The sequence below is a fragment of the Podarcis raffonei genome, chromosome 3 (assembly GCF_027172205.1).
Source record: "Podarcis raffonei isolate rPodRaf1 chromosome 3, rPodRaf1.pri, whole genome shotgun sequence".
Classification (NCBI taxonomy): Eukaryota; Metazoa; Chordata; class Lepidosauria; order Squamata; family Lacertidae; genus Podarcis; species Podarcis raffonei.
In genome coordinates, this window is record NC_070604.1 from 86,321,576 (window position 1) to 86,349,270 (window position 27,695).

The 27,695-nt window shown below is 46.3% G+C and overlaps 2 protein-coding genes across 6 annotated transcripts in view; both read left to right on the forward strand.

Annotated features, from left to right (window-relative positions):
* LOC128410983 (uncharacterized) overlaps window positions 1–15,988 on the forward strand; it is a 43,106-nt gene extending 27,118 nt beyond the window's left edge. For 3 of the 5 annotated variants that reach the window (XM_053382892.1, XM_053382894.1, XM_053382895.1), the window contains 11 exons: window positions 49–456; window positions 881–1,000; window positions 3,147–4,910; window positions 5,306–5,386; window positions 6,634–6,720; window positions 7,359–7,453; window positions 8,185–8,270; window positions 8,948–9,014; window positions 9,662–9,807; window positions 13,274–13,429; window positions 14,601–15,988. In XM_053382892.1, the coding sequence (XP_053238867.1) occupies window positions 49–456; window positions 881–1,000; window positions 3,147–4,910; window positions 5,306–5,386; window positions 6,634–6,720; window positions 7,359–7,453; window positions 8,185–8,270; window positions 8,948–9,014; window positions 9,662–9,807; window positions 13,274–13,429; window positions 14,601–14,839 (3,249 nt within the window). In that variant the 3' untranslated portion in view covers window positions 14,840–15,988. The remainder of the gene's footprint in view (window positions 1–48; window positions 457–880; window positions 1,001–3,146; window positions 4,911–5,305; window positions 5,387–6,633; window positions 6,721–7,358; window positions 7,454–8,184; window positions 8,271–8,947; window positions 9,015–9,661; window positions 9,808–13,273; window positions 13,430–14,600) is intronic. The other 2 variants (XM_053382893.1, XM_053382896.1) reach the window with 2 other exon arrangements.
* Window positions 15,989–20,062: 4,074 nt separating this feature from the next.
* The window catches only part of SLC29A1 (solute carrier family 29 member 1 (Augustine blood group)), an 81,024-nt gene continuing 73,391 nt past the window's right edge, over window positions 20,063–27,695 (forward strand). Inside the window, exon 1 of the mRNA XM_053382898.1 lies at window positions 20,063–20,194. The gene's annotated coding sequence lies outside the window, so the exon portion shown is untranslated. The remainder of the gene's footprint in view (window positions 20,195–27,695) is intronic.

Sequence of the window (27,695 nt, forward strand, 5' to 3'; positions counted from 1 at the left end):
AAGCTATCCCTGCAGTTTCATTCTTCATTGTATTACCTTACTCCACAGATTAAAGTAGTTCCTGAATCAGGTGTGGGTGAAGCAAATGGTATCCTTAACTCCAGTGTTTCTGAGAGGCCTCCACTCACCCTCGGCTCCCTCCCAAATGGTTCAGCAACACAGCAAGAGAGCGAATCGGTCTCCACTGCAGTGCTATCTACCCTGGATGTTCTTCCAGGGCACAGGCAGAGTTTGGAAGAATTGGAAAACCACTTGCCCTTTGAGATGGACGTCCCAAAGGAGACTCTGATCCTAGAACCCTTGGAGACCCCTGTGCTGCTGGTGCCCCAGCCAGGCCCTGGCAGTCTGGGTGGCACAGTGAACTTGATACTGAGCATTGGGAAGAAAGCAGGGAGAGAGGCCACGGGAAGCCAGGTTGGAGCAGCACCATCAATGGGACCGGAAACCTTGCACAAGGTAAGTTGCCCTTTACTTTAGGCGTGACATCGATAGAGCTGTTTGCTATCTCCAGGACATCAAATAAGTGCCCCTGTGGCAAAGGGAGGCAGTGTTTTCATGTATTGCCAAGTGTCCAGGCAGGACAGAAGTGGGATGTCAAGTGAGGGAGTGCCAAGCTTTATGGCTAAGGCTTGCAAGTGGAGAACTTCTAACTTCCCAGTGAGCATTAAGATGTTAATGGACACTCTGAATCAGGGAGACTAGCAGCTCTGTTGCTTTTTTGCTTCTTGTTTAAGCCACTGCCAGGCGTGCAGTTCTAGAGCTTCCTCTTCGTGGGTCAGGCACTGATTTTGCCCTTTTCTTCCTGGCTTTTGCAGGTCATCCTTGCTATTCCTTCACTTTTATTTTTTATTTTTTGTCTCTCTCTTTCCTAAAAATCCAGCTCTCTGAAACTAAATCCTCAGCCTGTAAAGCTTTCTGGAAACGTTGCCAGGGGCTTTTAGGAAGTACTTTGGGTAGTTTAAAGAGAAAGAAAAGGCCACCCCGCCAGCATGCAGAAGAGGTAACATGGAGCAGTGGGGGAGAGAGAATGGACGATGCAGCATGTCAGACTGAGAGTGGTTGCATGGTGCAAGGAAACCTTGACTAACCCATCCAATAGCCTCCTTCAAAAGGCAGCTCCTAAATTAGGAGAGGGAAATGCTCCAGATGTGACTTGGCTATCGTCCTTGACCATTGGTCTGGCTAGCCGGCTTGGGACTTAGCAAGTTGGAGTCTCAACAGCTTTGTTCCCTTCTCCTATATCACTTAAATGGCATCTCCAATATGTAAAGAGGTCACACAGATGCTGTGTCTCTCCTTTCCAAGTCTATGGTGAATAAGTTAGATATGCATTCTGTGCTTGCACCTGTACTCCTGAGGAGATGCCCCCTTAGGAGAAACACCTTCAAATATTTTGTGACTTCTCCTGGTTAAAGCACAGGGTTGCCATGTGCAGCACAAAATATGGATTCTGTACCTTTTAAGAGAATTTCAGCTGGCACAACTTGTTGTGTCATATTACTGCCAGAAATCCCCCCTTCTGGAATATTCTCAGAGGCACAGGACCATTCAAACAGACAAACCAGAGCTTAAATGTGCAGCCAGCACAGTGGAATATGGAGATGTCTTCCTCAGCACAATATTTCATATCCCACAGCAGAAGAGCTACCAGATTTGCTAGAGGAAACGAGCCTGAAGTGCACTGCCTCTTGATGCAGGCTGAAGGCAGGCCAAACTAGTTTGCTGTGAGGAAATGACCCACATGACATGACACACTCACTTTGGGTTGTCCCATGAACAAGAATTCAGAGTCTTGTGGTGATTTAAGGATGAGATGAACTGAGGGTTGCGCGAGAAGAGGAATACACCTATTTGCTAGCAAGCAAGTCTTCGTAATCACTCACACATTAGCAATTGTGATTAAAAGGGCACGGTGAGAAGATAATTAGGGATTGAAGCAGATGGGTAGCTGCTACAATTGAAAGGCTGAGGCATGCTGTCCAAAACTAGTTTCTGGCGAGGTGCCTGAGCATAGAAGCTACAGTAGCTCCAACAACTTGTGAATTAGAGAGGAGGATTTCAGGTCTGTAAAGTGTATTCATTTAGAAAGTCAGCTGCCAGTCATGAAGGGAAAGGAACATCAGCCTCTACGGTGTACAGTAATAATTCCTGAATTAAACTTCTAGACATCTCCTGCAGCTGTTGCAGGAAGGGGATTCCTGTTATACTGAGAGCTGATTCATGTGCACAGAATACCCCTGGTACATCAGGGAGCTCATACAAACTTAAAGCCTTATACTTTATAGAGCCAGATCTTATAGAGGCCTTATACAGTCAGATCACTAATCTTTCTATTTCAGGATTGTCTGCTCTGAAAGGCAGCGGCTATTCCAGATTTCAGACTGGAGTTTTCTCAGATTTTTCTGAAGAGGCTGCAAAAGGAACCCAGAATCTTCTATATGCATTCTGCAAGCATGCGTTCTATGTATTGGCTGAGTCCCTGCCTAAGGGTTTATTTAAGCCCAGTTCTCTTCCTGTTGTGATAGCTTTCTATGTAGAGGAAGGGTTTCTTTGTTTTTTACAAGGAGCATTCATACATGCAATCTGCACCACATGCAATCTCAAACCATACAATGTAAGATTCTTAATGCACATTTCATTTGGTCCTGAGCTGGCCTCAACTGTAGCACAGCCCATAGCTGCTATCATGGTACCCACCCCCCAATCATGCTGGGCTCTTCAGTTTCTACTGCAATATTTTATACTGAGTTTTGTAGCCTCTTTTCAGGCTGCATCATCTATCCTGAAGTAGAGTGGGGTGCATCTAGCAGCCTTGCAAGTTGGCAGTGTGCCCCTTCTGGAAAGCCCAGCAGAGTTGGGTTGTCTCCAGTAGTAAGCTTGGAACCATGGTAAGCCAGAAGTTTTGTTGCCACTCCCTAGGATTGAACTAAAGTGATCCTAACATCCTGAAACCTGTTGTGGACAGTCTACCTTAGTGTCTGCTACGATTAATGAACATGCATGCATGTATACTCGCTGAGTTGAAAGGAGCATGTGCTAGTGCATGTCAGTTTGCTGCTGTGGCATCCAAAATAGGTAGGTTTAGGCTCCAGTGACCTTGTGCAATTTGAAGACTGCTCCTCATTGGGTCTTCCCTCTTTCCGCAGGTGAGCACCTATTTGCACGTGAAGGAGAAAGAGGGAGACAGAGATGCAGGCATAGTTTGTGGAAGCTCTACTATGCTGCGGCCTGCTAAGCAAATGCCTCCTGGAGCTCACTCTTCCTCATTTCCCAGTCCCGCGTGGGGCACCTCAGCCTTCCACACCTTGCCCAAGATCAGCTCCAGCTGCTTCTTAAGGAGCCTGAAGAGAAAAGGCAGAGTGGAGGCAGAAGATGCCCAGCAACTCACCTTGCAAGGGATCATGGGAACCGAACCAAGTGACCTGCAGGCAGGGCAAGGGGAGAGGCGCAGCACTAGTAGCACCTGGCCCCCAAAGGGTAACAGGAGGGCACAGGCCTTGCAGACAGAGTGCCCGGCACCCTGCAGAGAGTTGACAGACTATGTGAAGAACCCATTGGCACGGGCTATTGACGCTGAATGTGACTTGGTTAGGGAAGTATCTGGATGTCATGTGTTCCCAAGAGAGAGCAGAGGTCTCAACAGCCCCCCGTCACTGGCAGAGCGGATGAGCAACACATGCCAGCATCTTTCTCTCGGTTCTGTCCTGAGCCTGGAGCTCCCCAAGGACCCCACAGTTCTAAGGAATATCCATGATACCATCAGAGTAGCAAAAGAGGGAGCAGCAGGAAGGAAGGGAATAAGCCAGGTCTGCCAGGGAGCTCGGAGCAGCCCAGCGGGGGCAAAAGTGCCGGAAGTTGGTAGTAGTCTGCAAAAGAGGGTGCTCGGAGGGCAGCCCGTCATGCACCAGAGGCCCCTCAGGCCTGAAGATGCTCGTGACAAGCTTCCCCAGGGTAAGGGAGGCACATGGTTTGAAGAGATGAGCATCAACCCAAGCTACAGCAGGCAAAAGGCCTGCTTCGTTGCTCTTTGTGGAGAAGACAGGCAGAGTCCAAATAGCCAGAGCAGTCCCAGTGATGACTTCCTGGATTTCAAGCAGAACCGGTTATCCCGCATTAGTGTCCTGCATGAGCAGATAGGTATAGAGTGGGACAGACTAGCTACCTCACTGGGTACAACTGGCAGCTCCAAGGAGGCGCAGGTAAAGGGTCCGGCTGACCACAAAGCCAGAGAAGCATCTCGGGTGAAGCTGAAGCCCTCACCTGCTAAGCACATGAGCAGCTCCGATGCAGTTTCCAGTATAGCCAAAGCTAAGAACCCTGCTGTGAATGGGGCAGAAGAAAAGGGAAGCTGTGTGAGAACCTCGCCCTCGTTCCTCCACCTGGGGGTCAAATCTCCTGCCAAACTGTCTGTATTTGAATGTGAACTAGGCACCCCAACACCCTCAGGGCTGGACCCTCTTGTCCCAGCTCCTGGAGGAAGCACGACTAAAGGGCCAAAGTTGCTGGAGGCTTGTCACCCTGCCCATGAGTTGTTTGAAGAGGAGGAAGAGGAGCTGCAGGCCATATGGAGCAATGTGGAGAAGCACAAGAAAAGCTCGGGAATCCACAGCAGCCCTGCTGGAAAGGTGGATAAGATGCAAAGTCCAGACAGCTCTGGTGCAAGACTCCTCCTGGCAGCGGCAGACAATTTGTTAGTGGCTAAGTTCAAGCTCCCCACCTCTGCCCAGCTGCTTCAGAGGTCTGAAGGAGAAAGAGGGACTAGTTGTGACAGTCCCAGTCGGTGCCGGGCACCCATGCCTTCTGTCCAGGAGCCATCAGAAGGGGCAGTAGCTGCAGCTGTGAGGTCACTGCAGAGTACCTGCCCAGGGGCCCAGCAGAAGCTTCAGGCGGAGGGCAGAAGTATTGGCAAGGTCAGAACCATTGGCTTCTATGGGGCAGGGGTGGGGATTGTATGCCTGGAAACCAGGTGTTTACTGTTTTTTTCCTCAAGTCCCTGGATACTGCTGGCATTGATCTACAATGTGTACTTAAGCAGTTTCTCATTGCACAATTATTAAAATGCGTATTTTTTTCCTATCATTGCACAATTATTAAATTATTATCATTGCACAATTTTTTCTCATTGCACAATTATTAAAATGTGTGTGTTTTTTCCAATGTATGTCTTTCCATGAATCAGTGACTTCTCAAAGCACACTTCTTTTTTGCTCTGTTTTGGGGAATGTGGTGTTAAAATGCCTTCGTATTTGAAACACTGCTGCTTTCGTTGTGGTTGCTTCATTCATCGTTTCCTGCCTCTTTCTAGAATCTCCCCAGTAAACTAGAGCTTCAGATGATGGAAGGAGCTTTGGAGAGGAAGCATCTGTTGCAGGCAGGAGGCAAGAAGGTACTGTCAGAGCTGCATGGCATTATGTGAGGGGTGCCAGTGACTTGCCACCAAGAAACAACTTCATTGGTGCTCCAGTCACACTTCAACAGAGCCTAGCCCTGTATAGCAGAGCTTTCCAAACTTTTCAGGTTGATGACACACTTTGTAGACATGCATCATTTCGTGACACAGTAATTCAGTTTTACCAGCAAGCCAGAGGTTGAACTAAGCCCTTTCCAGCCCCAAGAGCAGCACAGGGAGCATTCGTGTGACACATCTACACACTGCAGCTGACACACTAACGTGTCACAACACACAATTTGGAAAGCTCTGACTTATATCAACACACACAGAAACACTTCTGAATAAGGTGGTTCAGGCATAAGAGCAAACCAAGATTTGATCCTTATTTGCAGGGGAAGCATAAATAACAGTTTGCCGTGTGACAAACTAGCTATGGTTTGGTCCAAGCCAGGATCTGCACAAGGCTTGGTGGCTGAAATCACAAAACTGAGGCTCTTTGCTGCTTATTCACATAATGCCAAGCCATGGTTATGTCTAAACCCAGGGGTGGGGAAACCTCCAGTCTGTGGGCCTACGAAGCTGTTTCATGAAGCCATGCTCACCTGCTCTACACCTGAAGTCAGGTGTGGAGCAGGTAAAGGCAAAGCTTGGATGAAAGGCAGCTAGTTGCCACTTTGCAGATTTTGTCTGCACAATTTGGTTTCAGACCACACAGAGAAATACAGGCCACTTGACGCTATTATGTCATCAAGTGATTGACAGGTGGATAGCCCCACCCACTGGGCAAATGTCGCCTGTGATGGGGTGTGGATATAAGGATCTGGATCACTGGCCTGACTTAAACCAGCACAGTGTGGGTGGTGCAGAAGGCAAAGGGCCTTTCCAAATGACGAAAAACTTGTGGATTTTATTCTTACCGCTGTACTGTACTGCCAACTGTAGCTGCTGCAGACAGGAGGTGGAAACATAAGGTCCAGAGTAAGCTGACCATATATCTGAAGGTGATGTTCACTTTTCCTTTGCACTAATGTTCATGTTCCCATGCTTTGAAGAGCTAGAAGGGGCTCTCAGGCAATGGTTGCCTGTCTTTGCCTCCAGGGGAAGGGAGGGGCCTTAACCTGGAGGCAAGCACAGGCAGATAGGGCTACATGCACATGAAACCGTGTGAACAGGTCACCTTGTGAACCAACCTTAACTCTTCACCTACTTCAGATCTGATCCTTTCATTTCTCTTCTCCTAGGCAAATTGTCGTTCCTGGAACACATTCCACACAGTACTGATGAGACAAACTTTGTGTTTCTACCAGGACAAGAAAGACACCCTCAAGGTAATGGTAGGCAGTGAGATGCCCAGACACAAATGGAGATAAGAAATGGGTATGAGTAAGGCCTGTGTCACATTTTCATATACTTTGTCAGTGCTTTTTTTTCTTAAAAAATTGTTTAGGGGCACAATTTTCCTACTCATAATGAAATACTGCCCCTCAAACAGGCCAAACTTAGATTCACAAAATGTTTAAGGGTATGCGTACCCCTGCGTCCCCCCAGGAAAAAAAGCACTGCCTCCAGCATTTTCATATCCTGTATAGTCCTTCGCCTACTGACATCTCCTGTGAATGTTTGGCATGCATAGCTTGTCAAGCATCTACACTTTGCCAATTGCATTTATTTTTGTCTAAACCTTCAGTGCAATCTCTGCCAAAATAGAACTTGAAATTCTTGTAAAGACTAACTTACATCTAAAACTAAAATAAAGACAGTCCACAAATCACAGTAAAACCAAGTGGCAAATTTCAAAACCGTCAGGCAGCGTTGGCAGAAGAAAAGCTCAACAAATTTAAAAGCTCAGTGTACCATCAGAGTAACAATTGCCCACCCAAGAAAAGAGTGAAGTAGCTAGTAGGAGCCCACTTCAGAGTGGCTTTCTGATTCCAGGGACTTTTATCATTTGCCTTCCTTTGCACAGCAGAGTTCTGTAGTGGCCTTGCCACTGAACCTCCGTGGAGCCGTTTGCACCCTAGAAACAGAGTATATCAAAAAGAACAACTGTTTCACACTACAGTGAGTAACCTCTGTTTATTTTCCTTCACAAGATAATATATGCAGCATACATTAAGCTCTATAAAGGGGTAATAAATGCTAAATAATAATACTATTACAGGTTTTAAAAAGAAAATAAAGGTAACTCAGAACCACAATACCTCAGGGACAGCCTCTTCCCATAAGAATTGATCTGGATCCTGTAATCATCATCTGAGGCACTTCTTTGTGTGCCCTCTCCATGAGAGGTCTGGAGGGTGGCAACAGGAGAATCAGCCTTTTCTGTGGTGACTCCCCATTTGTGGAATGCTCTCCCCAGCGAGGTTCACCTGGAGCCTTCATTACAAATCTTTAGGTACCAAGTGAAAACATTCTTCTCCCAGGCCTTTGACTAATTAATCAATCTGTGGCCTTTTAAACTGGTGGGAGTATTGTTTCGTTTGTTTGTGTGTTTGTGTTTGTATATTGTAAGTGACCCTATGATCCTCAGATGAAGGACGGTAAGATATAGATAGATAGATAGATAGATAGATAGATAGATAGATAGATAGATAGATCTGGGAAAGAAAGACTTGAACATGCTTGGATATTGATGAAATGCCAGCCCCTGAACAGCATAAATGGTGATAATAGAAATCTTTGCAGAGGGTGCATGCTTCTAGCTCCTAGATTGCTAGGTATTTAAGGCTGGTGCTGGTTGTTGTATCCGTATCCTATCAAATTCCTTCAGCTGATTTCCTTGTAAACCCCAGGTTGAAGGATGGCTCCAAGTACCTCCTTAGAGCTCCTACTGAGCCACTCATGCAGGAGTGGATTACCAAATTGCAGCAGAACTCAGGTAAGACTGAAGTAATTATAAGGAAGAGACTGTAGGGGCATTGGAGGTCTAAGGGAAGGAGATATGGTTACCACTCAGGAACAAGAGGTAATTTGAGGCCTCCTGCAGACCACTCTGGTGGTGTACATGAGCGAGAGGCCTACATGGGCACTCTTGGTTTTCCCTCAAGTTCACTGTCGAGAGAAGCAGCAATGCCATGTCATGTTTTTGGTAACTGGTTTTATATTTGTGCCAGATTTTATATCTCCCACATTTCCCACTGTAATTGAGTCAGACTGGAGTTCAGAAGGAGGATTCATCTTTGACATATAGAAGGCCTATAGAGTGCTGGGACTTGCACATGGGAGGCTGGAGCTCAGATTCCAGTTTAGCTACAAGGTTTTCTGCAAAACAGTTGGCTCCTGGGCTCCATTCCTTTTGTGTAAAGAAGAAAATAGGTTCTATGGGCCACTGTACACATTGCATTTTTTAGGTGTACACCCCAGAAAGAAGTGGGCATGTGGCAAAACAGGTGAATGATATGTAGCTTATAAAAGTCTGCTTATCAGAGAGACTACAACTCCTTATTGCAAGGCAGCAAGTATGTGGAACAGACCTATGCCTCAGCTTTGTTTGGGTGAACAACACTCTTGATTTTCAAAAGCCATCTCTCAGTATTTGCTTTTCTTTCCTCAAAGGCTTACCTGAAGTGGACTTTTTCCAGTCAGCTTCCCAGACTGCCCAAGAGACAACCTCTGCTGTTAGGTAACTACTATAAGCAAAGCTTGATCCAGATGTGTTTGCTGGGGGCAGGGGCTAGCTTTTTAAAAAGTTCTTCTCATAACATTTGTCCTAATAAGGACTCCTGTCCAGTGGCAAGTAGATCTTCTCATAAATCATACAGTGCTATTTTGTCAAACTCAGCATATTAAACAAAAAACCAGGTTTTGGGATTTGTATGCATTCAAACCAAAATTCGATTTTTGGAATGCAAATTGGTATGTGTTCCTCTTTTTCTTCTCTCTCCCTTTTTAAGGGCAGCTTAAGATTTAGAAGTGCATGTAGGACAATTTGAGCTGAGGTCATTAGTTATCCTGTTTAGGAGTGATCCCATTTGCCCCTTGCTGCTCTGCTCTAATTTCTGCCTGTATTAGTGATAGCAACTTCCTCGTGCTCCCCCCCCCCAACATTTTCACATCCCATTATTGTGCAATCTGCTGAATTTTCTCAGCTGCGTAGAAACCACTGCTACATCAAATTTCCCATTCAGATACTCTAAACCCAGGCTGTGATTATGGTGGCTTGTATTACCTTTGCTACGACTAAATTTTACTCTAGCTTGGCATAGCTCTGTGCAACTGGGCATGTGAGACCAATTCTCTATTTTCTGCTGCTTCCATTTTTTTTCCTAGCCATAGAGTTCCCCACTTCCTTGGCCCTCATCAGTCTCTCACAGCCAAGAGCCAAGAGGCCATACTCTTACCCAGATCAAGTCTCAGGCTGCAGCTGCCTTACGAAAATCAGGATGACCTATTGGATTCAGCAGAATCACAGACAGGTGTGTGTGTGGGCTGTTCACAGTTTCTTGAGGGTTCTCTTTAAAGCAGGGATAGGGGACCTGTGGCCTTCCAGACTGAGCAGTCTCATATGCTTCTGCAACCAATTCGGGAGGGGGTTGCACTTATGCATAGCTGTCAACTTTTCCCTTTTCTTGCAAGGAATCCTATTCGGAATAGGATAATTTCCCTTAAAAAAGGGAAAACATTGACAGCTATGTACTTAACTGAAGAATGTGGTTTGTGGATTAGAGCAACTCTTGGGTCCATTGTTGTCAGTGGGGACAAATGTAGCCTTGTGGTGCAGAATACTTTCTATCAGCTTCAGCTATCCATGTCCTGACATGAATAATCTAGCTTTGGTGGTCTGTGGCCTCATAACCTCCGAAGTGCATTCCTTTCATGCATTATATATGAGGCTGCCTTTCTAGATGGTCCAGAAACTGCAACTGGTGCAGAATTCAGCAGCCATACTGCCAATGGGATCAGACAATCTGAACACATTACAGCAGGTCTGGCTCCATGCTCTGGCTTCTGATATATTTCTGGCCCTAATTCAAAGCTATTGACTGTTTGGCTCCAAAGCACCCTCTCCGATTGCATGGAGCCTGGAGAGCCCCATGGTTTTCCACGGATCTGAGGGCAATGAAACAATCGTTGAGACGGCTAGAGCGCCGGTGGCGGATAACTCATTCCGAATCTGACCGGACACAGGTTAGAGCTCAACGTCGAGCCTACCAAGTGGCGATAGCGATGGTGAAGAAGACTTTCTTCGCCGCCTCTATTGCATCTGCAGAAAACAGCAGCAGGAGAATTTTTCAGGTGGTTCACAATTTAGCGGAACCACCTGCGACATCGGGGCCCAGTACGGGCCACATGATCTCCTGCAATGATTTTGCAAAGTTTTTTGCAGATAAAATCGCTCGGATTCAGGAAGAAGTAGACTCCACCGTGGGAGCAGGGCCAGGGCGGGAGAGTGCTAGAGTCCTGTCTAGTCAAGTTGTGTGGGATCAATTCCAATCTGTTACCTCCGAGGATGTGGACAGGCTGCTTGGACGAGTGAAGCCAACCACCTGTCTCCTGGATCCTTGCCCATCCTGGCTTATAAAAGCTAGCCGGGAAGGACTGGGTGATGGGCTTCGTGGGGTGGTGAATGCTTCCCTCCATGAGGGAGCCTTCCCAGACCCGCTGAAAGAGGCGGTTATTAAACCGCTTCTTAAAAAACCATCTTTAGATGCGGCCACGATGGCCAATTATCGCCCAGTCTCAAATCTTCCATTCTTGGGCAAGGTGATTGAGCGAGTCGTTGCTGAACAACTCCAGGCACGCCTGGAAGAAGTGGACCATTTGGATCCCTTCCAGTCGGGATTCAGGCCTCATCATGGGACTGAAATTGCCTTGGTCGCACTGGTTGATGATCTCCGGCGGGCTAGGGACAAAGGTGAGAGCTGTTTCCTAGTTCTGCTGGATCTTTCAGCGGCGTTTGATACCATCGACCATAACATCCTTCTGGACCGTCTTGAGGGGCTGGGAGCTGGGGGCACTGTCATACAGTGGTTCCGCTCCTTCCTCCTGGGCTGTGGTCAGAAAGTGGTGGTGGGGGATGAGTGTTCAGACCCCTGGGCTCTCACTTGTGGGGTGCCTCAGGGTTCTGTCCTCTCCCCCATGCTTTTCAACATTTACATGCAGCCACTGGGAGAGATCATCAGGAGGTTTGGGCTGGGTGTTCATCAGTATGCGGATGATACCCAACTCTACCTCTCTTTTAAATCAGAACCAGTGAAGGCGGTGAAGGTCCTGTGTGAGTGTCTGGAGGCGGTTGGAGGATGGATGGCTGCTAACAGATTGAGGTTGAATCCTGACAAGACAGAAGTACTGTTTTTGGGGGACAGGAGGCGGGCAGGTGTGGAGGATTCCCTGGTCCTGAATGGGGTAACTGTGCCCCTGAAGGACCAGGTGCGCAGCCTGGGAGTCATTTTGGACTCACACCTGTCCATGGAGGCACAGGTCAAATCTGTATCCAGGGCAGCTGTTTACCAGCTCCATCTGGTACGTAGGCTGAGACCCTATCTGCCTGCAGACTGTCTCGCTAGAGTGGTACATGCTCTGGTTATCTCCTGCTTGGACTACTGCAATGCGCTCTACGTGGGGCTACCTTTGAAGGTGACCCGGAAACTACAACTAATCCAGAATGCGGCAGCTAGACTGGTGACTGGGAGCGGCCGCCGAGACCATATAACACCGGTCTTGAAAGACCTACATTGGCTCCCAGTACGTTTCCGAGCACAATTCAAAGTGTTGGTGCTGACCTTTAAAGCCCTAAACGGCCTCGGTCCAGTATATCTGAAGGAGCGTCTCCTCCCCCATCATTCTGCCCGGACACTGAGGTCTAGCTCCAAGGGCCTTCTGGCGGTTCCCTCACTGCGAGAGGCTAAGTTACAGGGAACCAGGCAGAGGGCCTTCTCGGTAGTGGCGCCCACCCTGTGGAACGCCCTCCCATCAGATGCCAAAGTGATAAACAACTACCTGACATTCAGAAGACATCTGAAGGCAGCCCTGTACAGGGAAGTTTTTAATATGTGACATTTTAGTGTATTTTTCATCTTTGTTGGAAGCCGCCCAGAGTGGCTGGGGAAACCCAGCCAGATGGGCGGGGTACAAATAATAAATTATTATTATTATTATTATTATTATTATTATTAAAGCATTGGTTTTAACTTATAAATCCTTATGTAGCTTGGACCCCAATACCTCATGGTACCCTTTTCTCCATATGAGGCTGCTCAGTCAGAGCTTAAGATACTCCTTGGAGAGTATCCTCAGAGTGCCCCCGTTGGCAGAACTTGGATGGTGGCAACAAGAGAGAGGGCCTTCTCAGTGGTGGCCCTCCCCCCTTGTGTAATGCTCTCCCAAAAGAAGCTTGCCTAGTGACTATGTTTTTACAGTATCAGGCACAGACTTTTATCATCTGTCAGGTCCTTGATATTCTTCTTGTTGTTCTTTCTTTATTTAGATTTCTTACCAGCCCTACACTATGAAGTCCCAGGCGGGTTACAACAATTTAAAAAATATAATATTACAAACAGTTAAAACAGCTGACCATCAAGAGCATAGAGTGGGTCCTAAAATATATTTTTCAGGTTTCAAAGGACATGGCAAAGAGTAGCAGCACCTCACTGTTGCTGCTGGAATATTTCTAGCTGTTGATGTTGGTTCTGCTTAAGACAGTCAGGGGAGAGGGCTCCTTGATTTTATTGTGACCCCTTGTGATTTTGATGACTGTGCTGCATTTTTAAATGTGTAAATTATTGTTTGTTGATTTTTTTGTCCATTATTTTAAATCATATTGAGACTTTGGTATAATGTGGCAAGTTCACTTAAATAAATAATAATAATAATAATAGTAAGGAATCCCTGGAGGTCTGCTTCTGTGTCACATCCTTGATTTCTTCCTTTCTCTCCTCTTAGAAGACAGCCAGAAATCTGCTGCCATTTATACCACAGATCACAGTCTGAGGCAGAACTCTCCTACAGCATCTACAAGGTCGCAGGAACCTTACATTTTTGAGGAAGAGGACTATGGGCTAGTGGCGAACAAGAGGCGATCATATTCCTTTACCTCAGGTACATACTGTGTGACCTTGAAGAAGAATGGGTTACTAGTTAGGGTTGAGGCTACCTCTACCCCTCCGCCTGTTTGTACAGGGAAATCTGAGTTTGTTCATTTGCTCATGTTCTGCATTTGCTCAGTTTGGCCCTTTGCCAACTGACTTCTGTTCAAATGCAGCTGAAATCTCTCTGACTAAATCCAGTCTGTTGTGTACCCAGCATGATATCATTATGCTATTTTCAGTGCTTGGCTGCATTCATTCAAAGCACGGTTATTCTCAAAGGAACAAGTTCATTGCTTAATGTCGCCATTAGGTGTCAGCAACACGCTTTTGACTCAATGGCACATGTCTGAAGTTGAAGCTTGTTACCTTTGTAGGCTGTGCAGACACTACATATATGTAGCATATCCCTTGCCCCCCCCCCCCCGCAAAGTGAAAGTAGTCGCATTTTAAAAGAAGAAGAAACAACAATATTACAATTTTCCAAAAACAATTTCTGGAGGGCCTGAATCGCATAAAATGCAGACCTTCAGAAACAATAAAGTATGCAAGCAACGGCCAGAAAGTAAACAAAGATGGTGTGTGTTTAATCTTACAGGCCTTGGAATTGTACATCCTAGGAGTTACAACAGAAATGGCCCTTTTCTCTTGTCCCCACCTAGTGTACTTTGGGGGGGGGGACAGACACCACAAAGAAAGGCCTCTCCCACAGCATGTAGAAAATGGGACAGTTTTGTATAGACAATAGAGTCTTCGTCCCAAGCCATTTAGGGCTTGAAAGACCAAAACACTGCATTGTACCTAAATATGTTGTGGGTGGAGGTAGGTGTTCCTTGGTGAGGGGAAAGCATATTTTGAACATACTCAGAGACAAGGTGGTCTAGTAGTAGTAGTACTACTACTACTACTACTACTACTACTACTACTACTATATCATCACATGTTCCATGGCTGAGCCTTGGCACCAGAAAAGATCCTGGGGCAGAGGCATAATAAGCCTCACTTCAAACACTGCCCTGAATTCTCTTCTCCTCTCTTTACTTAAGAGATGGGATGAACGTGATACTCTGGAGTTAAACAACCGTGTGTACCACAGACCGTTAACCAGCCTCTGACACATTCTGCTGCTTGTTTTCAGTTCATGGTGCTGCTGTGCAACCTTTCCGCTCTGTTCTTTTTTTCAGCTACGTACCAGAAGATCACACCTTTGTCAGTGTCCAAGGAACCCTTGGGCCTTGGCAGCAGCTACTCAGTCACTCTGTACATTGGAGAGCAGGGGCCAACTCCTCCAAGGCCTCGCTGCCATTCCTTCATCGCCTCTCCTGGTGGCGCCAGAGAAACCTTGGGCGAGAGGAGCCAAGGCGCCTCACCTCGCCAGAAGAACAAATCTGTCTTCAGAAAGTTCTTTGGGAAGAAAGACTGAGATGCCAGCTCATTCTCCTCGGCCCAGGAGTGGATTTGTGGCTGCATGCAAGCGCTTGAACCTTCCCAGGACTGGGCCCAATGGCTACCAGGACACACTGTTATGCTGCACCATTGCTTGACCTTTGCTCTCTCTCTTTTCCCAAGGAGGTCGGGTGAGAGAGGTGAGACTGGTAGGCTTTGCACAGTGAAACAATCCCTTATCCGTCAGCCTCCTATGCCATTTAACTCAACCCTGATAGGGGCAGCAACCCCAGGGAATAGCAGCTGAGAAGGTCAAAGGTCTTCAGGGAGAAAGAAAATTAAAGTTTAAAAGCACCCCACCTCATTCATATTGTTGCAGGGTAGTATATTCCAACTACCATGGGCTTTTTCTCTACAAGCACAGAGCACAGCCTTTGTTTGACATACAAGCTAATATAGGAAATCAGGTAATACATTCCCAGGCACATACATATTAATACTGTATTTGTATTCAAGGCAGGGGTTTGTGGAAGACTCATGTTGCTTCTCTTCCTTCCTAACAAATGTTTGCATGGCTCATGATGGGATCAAAAAAGGAAGCGCTTTCTTGGTACCAATTATCCTGACTATGTTATTTACGCAGGCATATAGGGTTGCCTTTTGTTTTTTTAACTTGACCTGGTGCCTTCACAGATATTAGCAGGGGATAATGTGTAATCTCCTGATTTCTGCAGGTCAAGCTGCTGTAAAATGCACATAACACACACACACACACACACACACACACACACACGGAGGCCAGGCCAAGGATTATTCTGGATAGTCAGCAAACCTGAGTCAGTCCTAAAGTCTGCAGCAGAGTCCAGAGCAGAGGAATTACCTCTTGGGCAAATTGGTACATTACTAATTTAGAATGGGCATGGATTAAGGTTTGTGGAGGCTTCTGGAACTAGTTTTTGTGTGTGTGTTTTTTGCACCTCAAAAAGAACAATTTCTGTACCTACCCTTTTTATGGTTCAGAAATACGGGGTGAGTTCTCCACTGTGTGTGTGTGCGTGGGCGCAAGAAACCTTAATGTTTGCTTTCTTTTCTCCTGCACTATGATGCCTAATGCAGCAGCAAATGGGACTTGTTAAATAGTCAGTTGCATCTCCTCAAGAGACATTAACACCACATTAAAACACCAGTTGGCTGTCTGTGTGCCTTCCTTCAAAGTGTAATAGAGTTTACGGAGTTATTATTTAACTGTCTGTCAGTGAACCTGTTGCTGAATAACCCTGCTCTAAGGCTCCTTAGCACACTTGGCACTCCTTGTCCATTGAGCAATGCCGGCTGGGGACGATGGGAGTGGTAGTCCAATGATATCTGGAAAACAACAGGTGGCTTGTCCCTTTAATGGTGGCAGGTTCTCAAATGGGAGGAAGTGAGGGAATTTATTATTTATACCCCAGCCACTCTGGGAAGCTCCCAACAGAATATTAAAAACATGATAAAACATCAAACATCATACTGAGGTCCAGCTCCAAGGGTCTTCTGTTGGTTCTCTCACTGTGAGAAGCGAGGTTACAGGGAACCAGGCAGAGGGTCTTCTCTGTAGTGGCGCCCACACTGTGGAACGCCCTCCCATCGGATGTCAAGGAAATAAACAACTATCTGACTTTTAGAAGACATCTGAAGGCAGCCCTGTATTAGGAAGTTTTAAATGTTGGACATTTTAGTATGTTCTGATATGTGCTGTGAGCCACCCAGAGTGGGCAGGGTATAAATACTACTACTACTACTACTACTACTACTACTACTACTACTACTACTAATAATAATAAATATCAAATGTGAGGAAGCCTTTAAGCAACCAGCAGTGGGCCACACCTGTTTAATCATCTCATGCTGTCAGTGACAACTTGTTCAGCCCACTCATAAGAGCAAAGTGTGGAATGGCAATCAGAGCTGCTGTTTAAGCTGAAATTGGCACTGGTTTCCTGGAGAGCTGGAAGCAGCTCCGCTCTAAAAGGCAGGGGCTTTTAATTATCTGTAACCATCTAATGAAGGTGGTTCAGCCTCTTAAGATCTGCAGACGGAAATGTTTTCTTATATATGAAAAGATGAAGTAGTGAGAGAGACAATATATGAATCTGAATATGCAGAATTGTGAACCTAGGAGTGCAACATGAAAAACATGGAGCACGTCTGCACTGCAGTTTTGTTGGCTATATTCTGGTCTGGTGCAGTTCTGACTTACAGCACCTATGCCTCGCTAGATGTTATAGAAAGATGCATGTACAGTAATTGTAGTGAACACCCTCTTAAGGGTTGAAAAGCTGCTTTGTACAGAAGGGCAGTTAAGAACAGGGAAGTAGTGGGAAATGATGCAGTTAAATTTTTTGCCTGTTCATTATTTTTTTCAAGAATCACACCATGGCTGTGTGTGTGTGTGTGTGTGTGTGTGTGAGAGAGAGAGAGAGAGAGAGAGAGAGAGAGAGAGAGAGAGAGACATGGGAGCTAGGAGGTTCAAATACATGTTTGAAAACCCAGTTTGCCAGGGTTAGCAAAAGGCAGTTTGTTGCAAGAGGTGAAGGACGAGATCTGTCCATATAAGCCAACCAGCCTGGCAATTTAATACTGATTTCAACATTGGCAGTGAGTCTGTGTCCTTGACTGCCCTTGGTGGCAGTAGGCCAGTTTAGAGGATGCAGGGCAGGCTCTGTCCTCCAGTACCACTTGCCTGAGGCACCCACCTCACTCTTACCTAATGATAGGGCTGGCCTGTTTCAAACAACATCAATAGGCTGCAACTATACATGCCTGCATGGAAAATTCCAGAGGGATTAGGTGTGTGAGACTGTTGTAGCAAAAGCAATCTCAGGACTACACATTTATGTAGCAGATGTTTACCCCCCCCCCCCAGAGTTGTGCACTCCAGGAATGCATCAGTCTAGAAGTAGAGAACATACATGATGCATCACATATGTAAAGTCTGGGATTCACTGCTAGTATCACTAGTTAAAAAGTATTTCTGTTTACCAGAGCAAAGACAATCTCTTCTTGAGACTCTGGAGTGCTGCTTCTAATCATGGGTGATAACTCTAGAGTGGTGGCTGCAGCATCATCATGGGCAGGACTCTAGTTCCATAGTATAGTTTTGCAGAGCCATCATTGTGTGGCCAGTCAGTGGCTTGTGTTAGGTTTACAGAACACTAACTTCCCAGCTCTCTTGTTACCATTGTATTGCTATCCATGCTGCTTTTGGGGATTTGGGGTGGCTTTTTAAAGGATTAGACAAATTCATGGAGGATAAGGCTCTCAGTGACTACGAAGCATGCTAGCTATGCTCTCTGGTCTGGTGCACTCTGGTCCTGCTTGCAGGTTTCCCCATCAGCATGTGGTTAGCCAGTGTGAGAAGAGGATGCTGGCCTGCATTGGCCATTGACCTGATCCAGCAGGCACTTCTTTCTTTCTTTTAAAAATAGGCTTTTTTTGTTAATTTTCCAAACCTTAACAAGTGAATACAGTGACACGTAACTTGGTGGTTGTCCCACTAAGAGAGTACAAGGTGCATCAAAGGGGTATGAAAGTTTGTGCAAAAGCACAGATCATGGCAAATCATAATGGCTTCAATCTACTAAGTCTTTCCAAAGTCCTCTGTTTGATTGAGGCGGTCTCCATATCTGGCCATCCCACTGCTTCTATGTGAGGTGAATGGTTGCCAAGCTGCATAGAGGGATAATGGGTCTGATTTCCCCTTAGCATGTATTTGACGTGTCATTTTCCTCTGTTAGCACCACTGTCCAAACATAAGTATACCAAGAGTCAACAGATAATCTATCTGCAGAACGCAAACACCTGGCAAATTCTAAACACACCACCACTATCAGAGCTATCAGCAATTCTTTATAACATGTTATCCCTAACAGCACTAATAACGTGGTCATGTTTTGTGTTTTACATTAATTCCATTTCCGCAAAGACACTGGTCCAAAAGGTGTGCGCGTTCTGAAAGTGCCACTAGAGGTGCGGAAATGCCATAGTAACACCGTAGCCGCTTCTTATGTTCTTACTGTTTAATTTAGGCCCAGGGCCTGCTTAGCAAGTGATGGTGCATTTAGGCTAGGAATCACCAAAATTTTGGAGCCTGATGACAAATTTGCAGGCACCACACACCCATCACATCCTGTTTCCTTGGCTACAACAGAATGTTTCTTTCAAGCCTAATTTCAGCAGGTGGAGGGGAACTGATGGACACCAAGAAAAGGCAGGTACCATACTGACAACCCCTAATGTAAAGCCTCTGAACCAATTCTTCATGGCTGTCCATAGTATTGATTAACCTTGGAAACAAAGGGAGCCTGGCTCAGTGCTCAAGCACATGTTTCACATGCAGAAGGTACCAAGCCCACCCCCTGCCTCACAGATTAAGGAGATTAGGAGCAGGTGAGGTGAAAGAACTGGAGCCTGATACCCTTGAGAGCTGCCATTGGTCCAAGGATGAACAAACAGGCCTATACCTTTCCTTCTCTGCTGGCAGCCCTCCTAGTTTTTGCATTAAGGATATAGGAGCTTCCAGGTGAGATTCTGGCACCTCTCTTTTGAAATTCAATTGTGCTCACACCTCTTCCCTTCAGAAGCAGGGCCTCCTGCATCAGGATTTCCAGAGTGTAAGAGAGGGCAAGAGGCTACAAGCTATCTGCACCCAACAGGAAATGAAGGTCATGAGATGGCAAGAAGAGACTGCACTTTGTTAACACTTTGCTGCTAGGGTTTCTCCTGCTCCATTGATTCAGGCTGCCTCAGCCTATGCTGCTCCCCATTCAGCATCGAAGTCTCTGTTGAAGCCACTGCGTTCCAATGTACAGAGCTGGCTTCAACTAAAACAGGCCCTTGGTCCAGCTCTAGCCTGATATCGTCCACTTCAGGTGTGGAGATCCTCTAGTTATCCTGATGTTACTACAACTGCTGTGTTTATTCTGCGTGGAAGGGAAACCATTTTAAAAAGTGTGTGGCAACATTTATAAGGAGATACAGGAAAGCTTCACCTATTGCATTTCTGCCTGCAATGCAGAGCTGTCATCAACGCCTAGGATGCCCTGCCCTAGGGTGGGGGAGGCACTCTGCACCTGCTCAAGGGCACTGCTTTGATTACTGATTCACACGTGCCAGAGCAGAGTCCTGCTTTCAAATAAAAGCCTCATCAGAAGGGATCGCCAAGGGCGCCAGAGGATAAAAGCAAGCGCTGGGCGCGCTAGGACCTGGGGATGCTCAGCAGGCGCCCGAGCAGAAAAGTCTCGCCGGGACGAGCGTGCGAGCGAGCAGTCTGGTGGAAGGCGGCGAGTTTTCCGCGGGAGAGGCGGAGAAAGCGCTGGAGCCGGCGGCGAGGTGGCCGAGCCCTGGGCAACATGTAAGCGTGCGCGGTGGTGCCTCGGGGCTCCAGCTTGTGCTTCCTGCTTGCGTTTGGCTGAGCCGAGTTCCCCGCAGAGGGAACCTACAGGTTGTAAACACCCGGGGGTGGGGGGAGAGAGAAAGAAGCCGAGGCGGGCGCCCTTCGTCCGGGGCTCGTCCGCAGGGCCATCCGCTTCTCCCCGCGGGGCTCATTTCTGAACTGCGTCTGGGGGTGGCGGCGCCCTTTTTCCGGCTCCGGCGCGCAAGGACGGATCTCGTTGGCGCACAGCCGCTGCTTCCAAAGTGGAGCCTGCTCGCGAGCCTTGGGCACACGCCTGCTTGGCCGCGTCTGTCCCGGCACATGTCGTTCTTCTGAAAAGCAAGTCGGGCCGAGTGTTTGGCGGGTGTGCCCGGAGGCACAGTTCCTCAGCAGCATGGAGAGGAGATTAGCTCGCCCTTTACGCACGCCCTGCTGTGTACTCGATCGCGGTGGATTTCCTACCCTTGTCACTGCTTCGGGACATCCAGGGAGAAATAAATCTCTTATGTTAGCCGGTGCAAGGTGCGCGTGTCCTCCAAAGTGTAATGGTGCGAAATCGTCCAGAGGGCATAAAGCGCTTGCTAAATTCTTAACTGGATTTGGGTGCAGAAAGCTTAGAAATTGCCCTTTGAAGCCTCCCAAAGATAAACTAGCTGATTCTCAGGAAGCTACCGGTTGACCTGATGCCGTTTGCTTGCCCGCTTGATGCAGCAGCAACAGTGCTTGATTTTACCCCTTGGGTTGGGTGGAGTGGAATAAAACTGAGCTCCAGATACAATTGTGGTGTTAGGCGTAGCAGGTCTGTGGCAGGGAACCAGAGAGCTTGCCTGGAAGTTGCATGTAAGTTGTTGACTGTGCTTCCTGCATGCAGGCTTTAATGCTGACTAAGTAATAGGACTTTGCCACTAATGTCTAGGCTAGGCTGCTTCTTTTTCTTTTTAAAGCCCGGAGGCGTGCCTAATGTTTGCTTTATCTTAGTCTAAACAAGGTTAGGAGTGTTGGGATATTCCATCAAGCAGGTGCAGAGCAGGCATTGGTCATCGTTTTGCTATGTCCTTGGTGCTAAGTCTCCAGGGCTGGCTATGTGTACAGATCTCCAGGTTTTCAAGGTCACAGCTTTGAACACAAATCTGTGAAACACTGCCATTTCTGTTGCACGCTAGCAGAATGTCTTCATCCATTCTAATCCCCCCACCCCAATTTCCTTTTGTTGTTCTCTTTCCCCACTTGCCAGAGCTGTCCCAGGTCAATTGTGTAGGCATCTCAATGATGGAGCTGTGCCAGGTTTGGCCAATCGGCACAGGTGTTCAGAAGGGTTCCCAGGTTGCAATCCAGAGGTTGTGTAGATGATTTGTACTGTTTTTACAGGAGCAAAAGAGGAATCCATTGTGGTTTCCCTTCTTCTGTTGCTCTCCTGATGCCTTTTGCCCATATGTTTCTGAACACCATTGCTGGAAACCACAGGAGGGGAGAGCGCTGCTTCCATCAGGTCCTTCTCATAGGCACTTGGTGGTCCACTGTGAGACCAGGATGCTGGACTGGGTGGGCCACTGGCCTGATCCAGCAGGACTCTTCTTATGTTCATATTCTTCTTCCACAAAGGTTTCCCTTTGCCCACGTGCCCCTTTTGCTCTAAAAACTGGATCCTCCCTTTGCATTTGACACCATTTTAAACAGAATGGGTCTGTCACCATCACACTGAGCTCAGCCCAGAGTTCAATATGTAAATACATGTGGGTCGCCAGTGGTAACAAGGCAAAGGGAACTGCAGTTGCCGATGTACTGTGTGACCTTGGGAGGTGACTGATGCTCTTTTTTGAAATTTCCCTCCTTGCACCACCAGGGAGGCTACTGCCTTGCTATGCAGGCTATGAGGCTGTGTTCAGGAAATGCAGAAGGGTGATTGCTGATAGGAGTCCCGTTCCTCCTGAGCTTCCTGCCCTTCCAACTGCTATGCAGCTAATGTTGTGGGAGACCTGCTGCCCTCTCAAACTTAAGCTTGATTTCCGACAACTGTGCAACAAATGATTGGCGGGGAAAAGAACCATGACAACAATCTCCTGTGCAAATGATGGATGTTTTCACACATGCAGTTTAAAGTGGCCAAAATGCCCATTTGCAGGACAAATGCCTCTCCTGGTTTTCTCTTCCGCATGAAGAGTACTGTAACGTGAAGCGTGAGCTTCTCTCATTCTTTTAAGCATCACGTGTGAGATGCTGCTTATTTAACTATCTAGACAGATATAGCTTAATACTGTCTGTACAATTGGATTCAAAGTTTCTGAATTAGCTGGGTGAAATATAAGTGGTTTTGCTGCATTTTGGTAGGTTGTGATGATTTGCTCAAGTGTGGAAGGCCAGATTCCTGCTAAAAGATGAAGGCTCCTTTATTTCAAGCAGATTCCAGGGGACTAGTCTTGAATCCTGTGGTCAATGCACAAGCAGGAAATTCCATTCTATGGGTGGTTTTTGGAGCAAGGCATCACTGAACAGGTGAATTAGTACAAGGGTAGGCAGTCCTTCAGAGCCTCTCATGCACTGGGGCTCAGGCACAGTTGCTGTGCTCATGCAATCGTCATGGTAACGTACAGCTGTAATCTGCCCCCCCTCCCTCTGCAAGTCCTTCTTCTATGAGCTTATTCTAGCCTGGATAAAATAGCTTTTTGCATGAATGCCGCAGCTTCCAGCCCTGATTTGCTGGTGATTGTGCTGGACAGCACCAGACACCTGTGGAGAAGTTAATGTTTCTTTATTGTCTAATACCAAATACTGCAAATGCTGTCGCTTTGGCAGTTGTCGAAAGATCAAGCTGTCTTAATTCTCACTCTTTTAGCTATTGTTTTCTCTGTGAAATCATAGGACCCTGAGGTGTGTGTTTTTTAAAAAAACAACAACACACAGGTAATTTCTTGCACAGCTTTTCAGATAGCCATCCACTGATGTTTTCTCCAAAGGGGTACAGCAATAATAATACATGCTTTTGATTAATCAAACCATTTTGCAAGAGCCTTGTAGGGTAGGCTGGTATTATTGTTTCCATATTGCAGATTCCCAGCTGACTCTGGCTGAGAGGGTGGATTGCTGTGAGTGCAGTTAAGAAGTGAATAGAGGACTTCTTGCTGATGGCTCAAACTCTTAAGTCACCGGATCCTAATTAGGTTTGGCCAGAGAGGTGGATGTGATTGGATACTGCAGGCTAGCTGTCACCTTACTTCCCAAAATAGGTGGTAAATTCTAAGGCCAAACATACCTCTTAGGGCAATCTCAATTTATATCCAAAGGAAAATACATGCTGGTGGAAATTTAGGCAGGGCTTTGAGGCCTACCCATCATGGCTTCTCTGCTGGTATCAGTGGCATACTAGAAAAGGGATGAAGCACCACCACTTATATCAAAGCAGGGGTGTTGATGTCCTATGCTGGAGCACTGTTTGCCTATCAAACCTGTAAGTTATTCCTGAGAGAGAAATCCATTACATGAGCTAAGCAAGAGGAAGGCACAGGTTACATTGGCATGCAGGGCTAAGGATTAAGCTGCAGCTTCTGTTTTGAAAACTTTTGACCAACCAAAATGGCACAGAATCGTGAGCAAGCTTTCAAGTCCACCAGAACGCTTCATCAGGCTGAATGTCAAGCCAAGTGCGTATGTGTGTGATTTAGAGAGAGAGAGAGAGAGAGAAGATGACTTGGTATTGAAGCCATAATGCCTGCATTAGTCAAAAGTTTGTTTTTGTTGTACGTATAGTCTTAGACGAGGTCTGGGAACCTGACATGGGGAAGCACCTGCACTTCAGAATTTACTACTACACACTGTCTAACTTTTACCCTTTCTTAACATGTCCAATAGCAGGGATGTTTCTTATCAGCCTTATCCCCTTTTTGCTTTGCTAATCTGTCCCTGAAGTTCTTCTCTGTTTAATTCTCCCCATGCATCTTTCAGTGTAATTTCACTATCCTAGTAGCTTTCTGCTTTAATGTTCTCACCACATCAGTGCATCCATAACTCTGAGAACTGCCTTCAGGCATGTGACTCAGCGTGATTTTTGGCTGCTCAATCAGCTGCTATTTGAACTAGTCAAGTGATCCTTCCTTGAGGGGAGATCCCTACAGCTGAGGGTGAACAATTCCTGCCTGAGGAGAACACTACACGGCAATTAACATCTCTTCCGAATTGAAAACTCTCCCAATGAGCATGACAAACAATTATAACCTAACACTGGAAAAGTTTTGCTGTTTTGCGAGTTGTGAGAGAGATTTCTGCTGTTCCCATTTTACAGAACTCTGGCTGAGGAATCATATAGTGAACTCATGCCTGGGCTGGGATCAGAATTCAAAGAATTTACTCACAAGGCCACAAAGAATTATTGTCATGGGCCTGCAGTTATGTCAAAAGGGTCTATAGCTCTCACCCCATGCTTTTTGGAAAGAAAATGCCATCTCTAGAAATCCCTCCCACCAAAGGTTTTTCAGGGGCTTATATTGTTTTCTTTTCAGTGCCAAGCGCAAGACATTTTAAAATACATTCTTTCTGCCTTTTAAAGTTCAGATGTTAACTTGCACTATTTTAAAAAGGGTTTTATTTATATTCAAGTGAAATTCAGCAACAAATGTCAACGCAAGGTAAATAGAAAAGAAAGAGAGATGTAAAAACAATTCAAAAACACAAAGTTCCCAGGGAACAGGCACAGTGCCTTATTCATCATATTGTCTACACTGGTGTGAATAACATTTAAACCAACTTCTGCAATATCTGTTCTCTTATTGCTGTATGGCTGATTATTTAGCTTTTGTATTTTTGAAAACCATGTCTAAAGGAAAAGAAATCCACCCATGGAAACATTTTGGCAATGATACATAGAACAGCAGCAGAAATGGAAAGTGCAGAGGCCAAAGCTGGCATAAAAGCAGTTATAAAATAAATGTTTGTCCCAGTCACATTTCTCTAAAAGTGGTTGCTTTTTCTTTACTCTTTTAAGCGTCCAGTCTTCAAGTTATATCTGGTGCAGAAGGTATGCTTTGGTCAATGGGATTACTTGGGAGATAAACTTGATTCATAATTTCTTTCTTAAAATGCTTATCAGGACCTAAAATTACCAACCAGTAGCAAAATCACATGCCCTGATTCTCCCTGGATCTGCTCTTTAAAATCCTATAGCTGTGACCCCATATGAACAGACTCCATAACCCAGCTTTGGTTATCTACATTCTGGTAGCCTCTAGGCTGAATAACTTTGATGCATTATATGTGGGGCTACCTTTGATGACAATTTGGAAACTACCGCTAGTGAAGAATTACCTAAGTGACCAGATTGCTGACTGGATGTACATAACGCCAATACTGGCCCAACTGCATTGGCTGCCAATTAGTTTCTAGGCTCAATTCAAGGTGCTGGTTTTGATAAAAGCCACTGGAGTGGGGTAGCATGTGTCTTTTTTATGCTATTCCAGGATGGACAGTTTTTGTTGTTGTTTAGTCGTTTAGTCGTGTCCAATTCTTCGTGACCCCATGGACCAGAGCACGCCAGGCACTCCTGTCTTCCACCGTCTCCCGCAGTTTGGTCAAACTCATGTTCGTAGCTTTGAGAACACTGTCCAACCATCTCGTCCTCTGTCGTCCCCTTCTCCTTGTGCCCTCCATCTTTCCCAACATCAGGGTCTTTTCCAGGGAGTCTTCTCTTCTCATGAGGTGGCCAAAGTATTGGAGCCTCAGATTCAGGATCTGTCCTTCCAATGGGCACTCAGGGCTGATTTCCATAAGAATGGAGAGGTTTGATCTTCTTGCAGTCCATGGGACTCTCAAGAGTCTCCTCCAGCACCATAATTCAAAAGCATCAATTCTTTGGCCATCAGCCTTCTTTATGGTCCAGCTCTCACTTCCATACATCACTACTGGGAAAAACATAGCTTTAACCATACAGACCTTTGCCAGCAAGGTGATGTCTCTGCTTTTAAAGATGCTGTCTAGGTTTGTCATCGCTTTTCTCCCAAGAAGCAGGTGTCTTTTAATTTCATGACTGCTGTCACCATCTGCAGTGATCATGGAGCCCAAGAAAGTAAAATCTCTTGGACACTTTTAGTTAACAAATTTCTTCTATTTTCTGATATGTTTTTAATTTGGTAGTGTATGGTTCCCTCCCCTCCAAAAAAGTAAGTTACTTTGAGACAAACTTTTTTTTGTAGTAAACAGATAAATATAATAAATAACAATGATGACACAGTTGACGCTGATGTGGAAAGTACAGGCATATGGGCACTTCCCTGCGTATTTCCTCTGACAGGCCTTGCTCGTAGTTTCTCCTTGTGTGGGAGGACAAATCTGCTAAGTCATGCAAAAGGGAAATACAATGCTGTCACGTGCTGCTCCCGGGGCCATGCCAGGATTTGGCTTTGGGCACATTGTGGCAGACTCTTGGGGGGGGGGAAAGCACTGGCATGTCGATACATGCCAGAAGTTGAATCCTGTGGGCAGCAGCAGCAGCACACGTACGTGACAAGTGTGTGGCCAGCAGAAGCTGCTTGGACATTAGGTATAGGGAATGCTTCTCTTTACAGCAGCATGTTCAGATGAGCCACCCTAAATGGGAGCCAAAGAGAACAGGGACAACAGGCCTGTGCTGTAACGTGGATGCCGTTGCCACGAGCAGATCTTGGGAGGTTTACCTCGGTGTTTTAAAAGTTTCTCCATTCTTTTGTCAGGCTATCGGAAGCACTTAATTCTATAAGCCATTTAATCCAGCCCCTCATGTGCCTCATGTGACGCCTTGATCCTTGCTAGGGAAATAGCACAGTTCCTTTCCTTCTCCTCCATCCGCCTGCAACACCCCTTAGCAACAGAGAGTCCTGCTCTCCCATTTTAAAGGGTGGCTGAGCTTCCCAGGCTGCTCCAGCTAAGGTCAAAAAGTACTTTGTCTCTTTAACACCGCCTCTCTGCTTCCCCTATGGATCAGATGTATAAACATTGCACTGCCCTCCATAAAGCTATTACACCCACTGCCTGTGTTTTTTTTTTTTGTTTTTTGTTTGGAAATGGGAAGCAACCGCAGTTTAAAGTTTCACGTATCTATCAGTTTACTTAAGCGCTGTGGCACAGCACATTTAGGATGCATGCAAAGCAGGCAAAGCGAGCTGGAGCAAAACGCTTCTCCTGTGGAAAGCATGAGTGGCTCCTGAGACAGTAAAATGACCAGATCTCTGCTCCCAGCAGTAAAGAATTAAGATGGATCTGGAAACCACTTTACTATTAAACTGAGGATGGTCACCTGTAGCCCCCTGTATGTTGGGGGGCTACAGTTCCCACCACCTCTGACCATTAGTCATGCTGGCTGGGTTTGAGGGGAGTTGGGAGTCAGATTGCATGAGAGCCAAAGGTTCTCCATTACTGGTCTTCCTCCTTGTTTTGGCACTCTGAATGTCTCAATTACTGCATCAGTTTTTCCAGCAGTAGTCCCTAGACTCTCCTTTTCATACCCATTTTTAAAGAA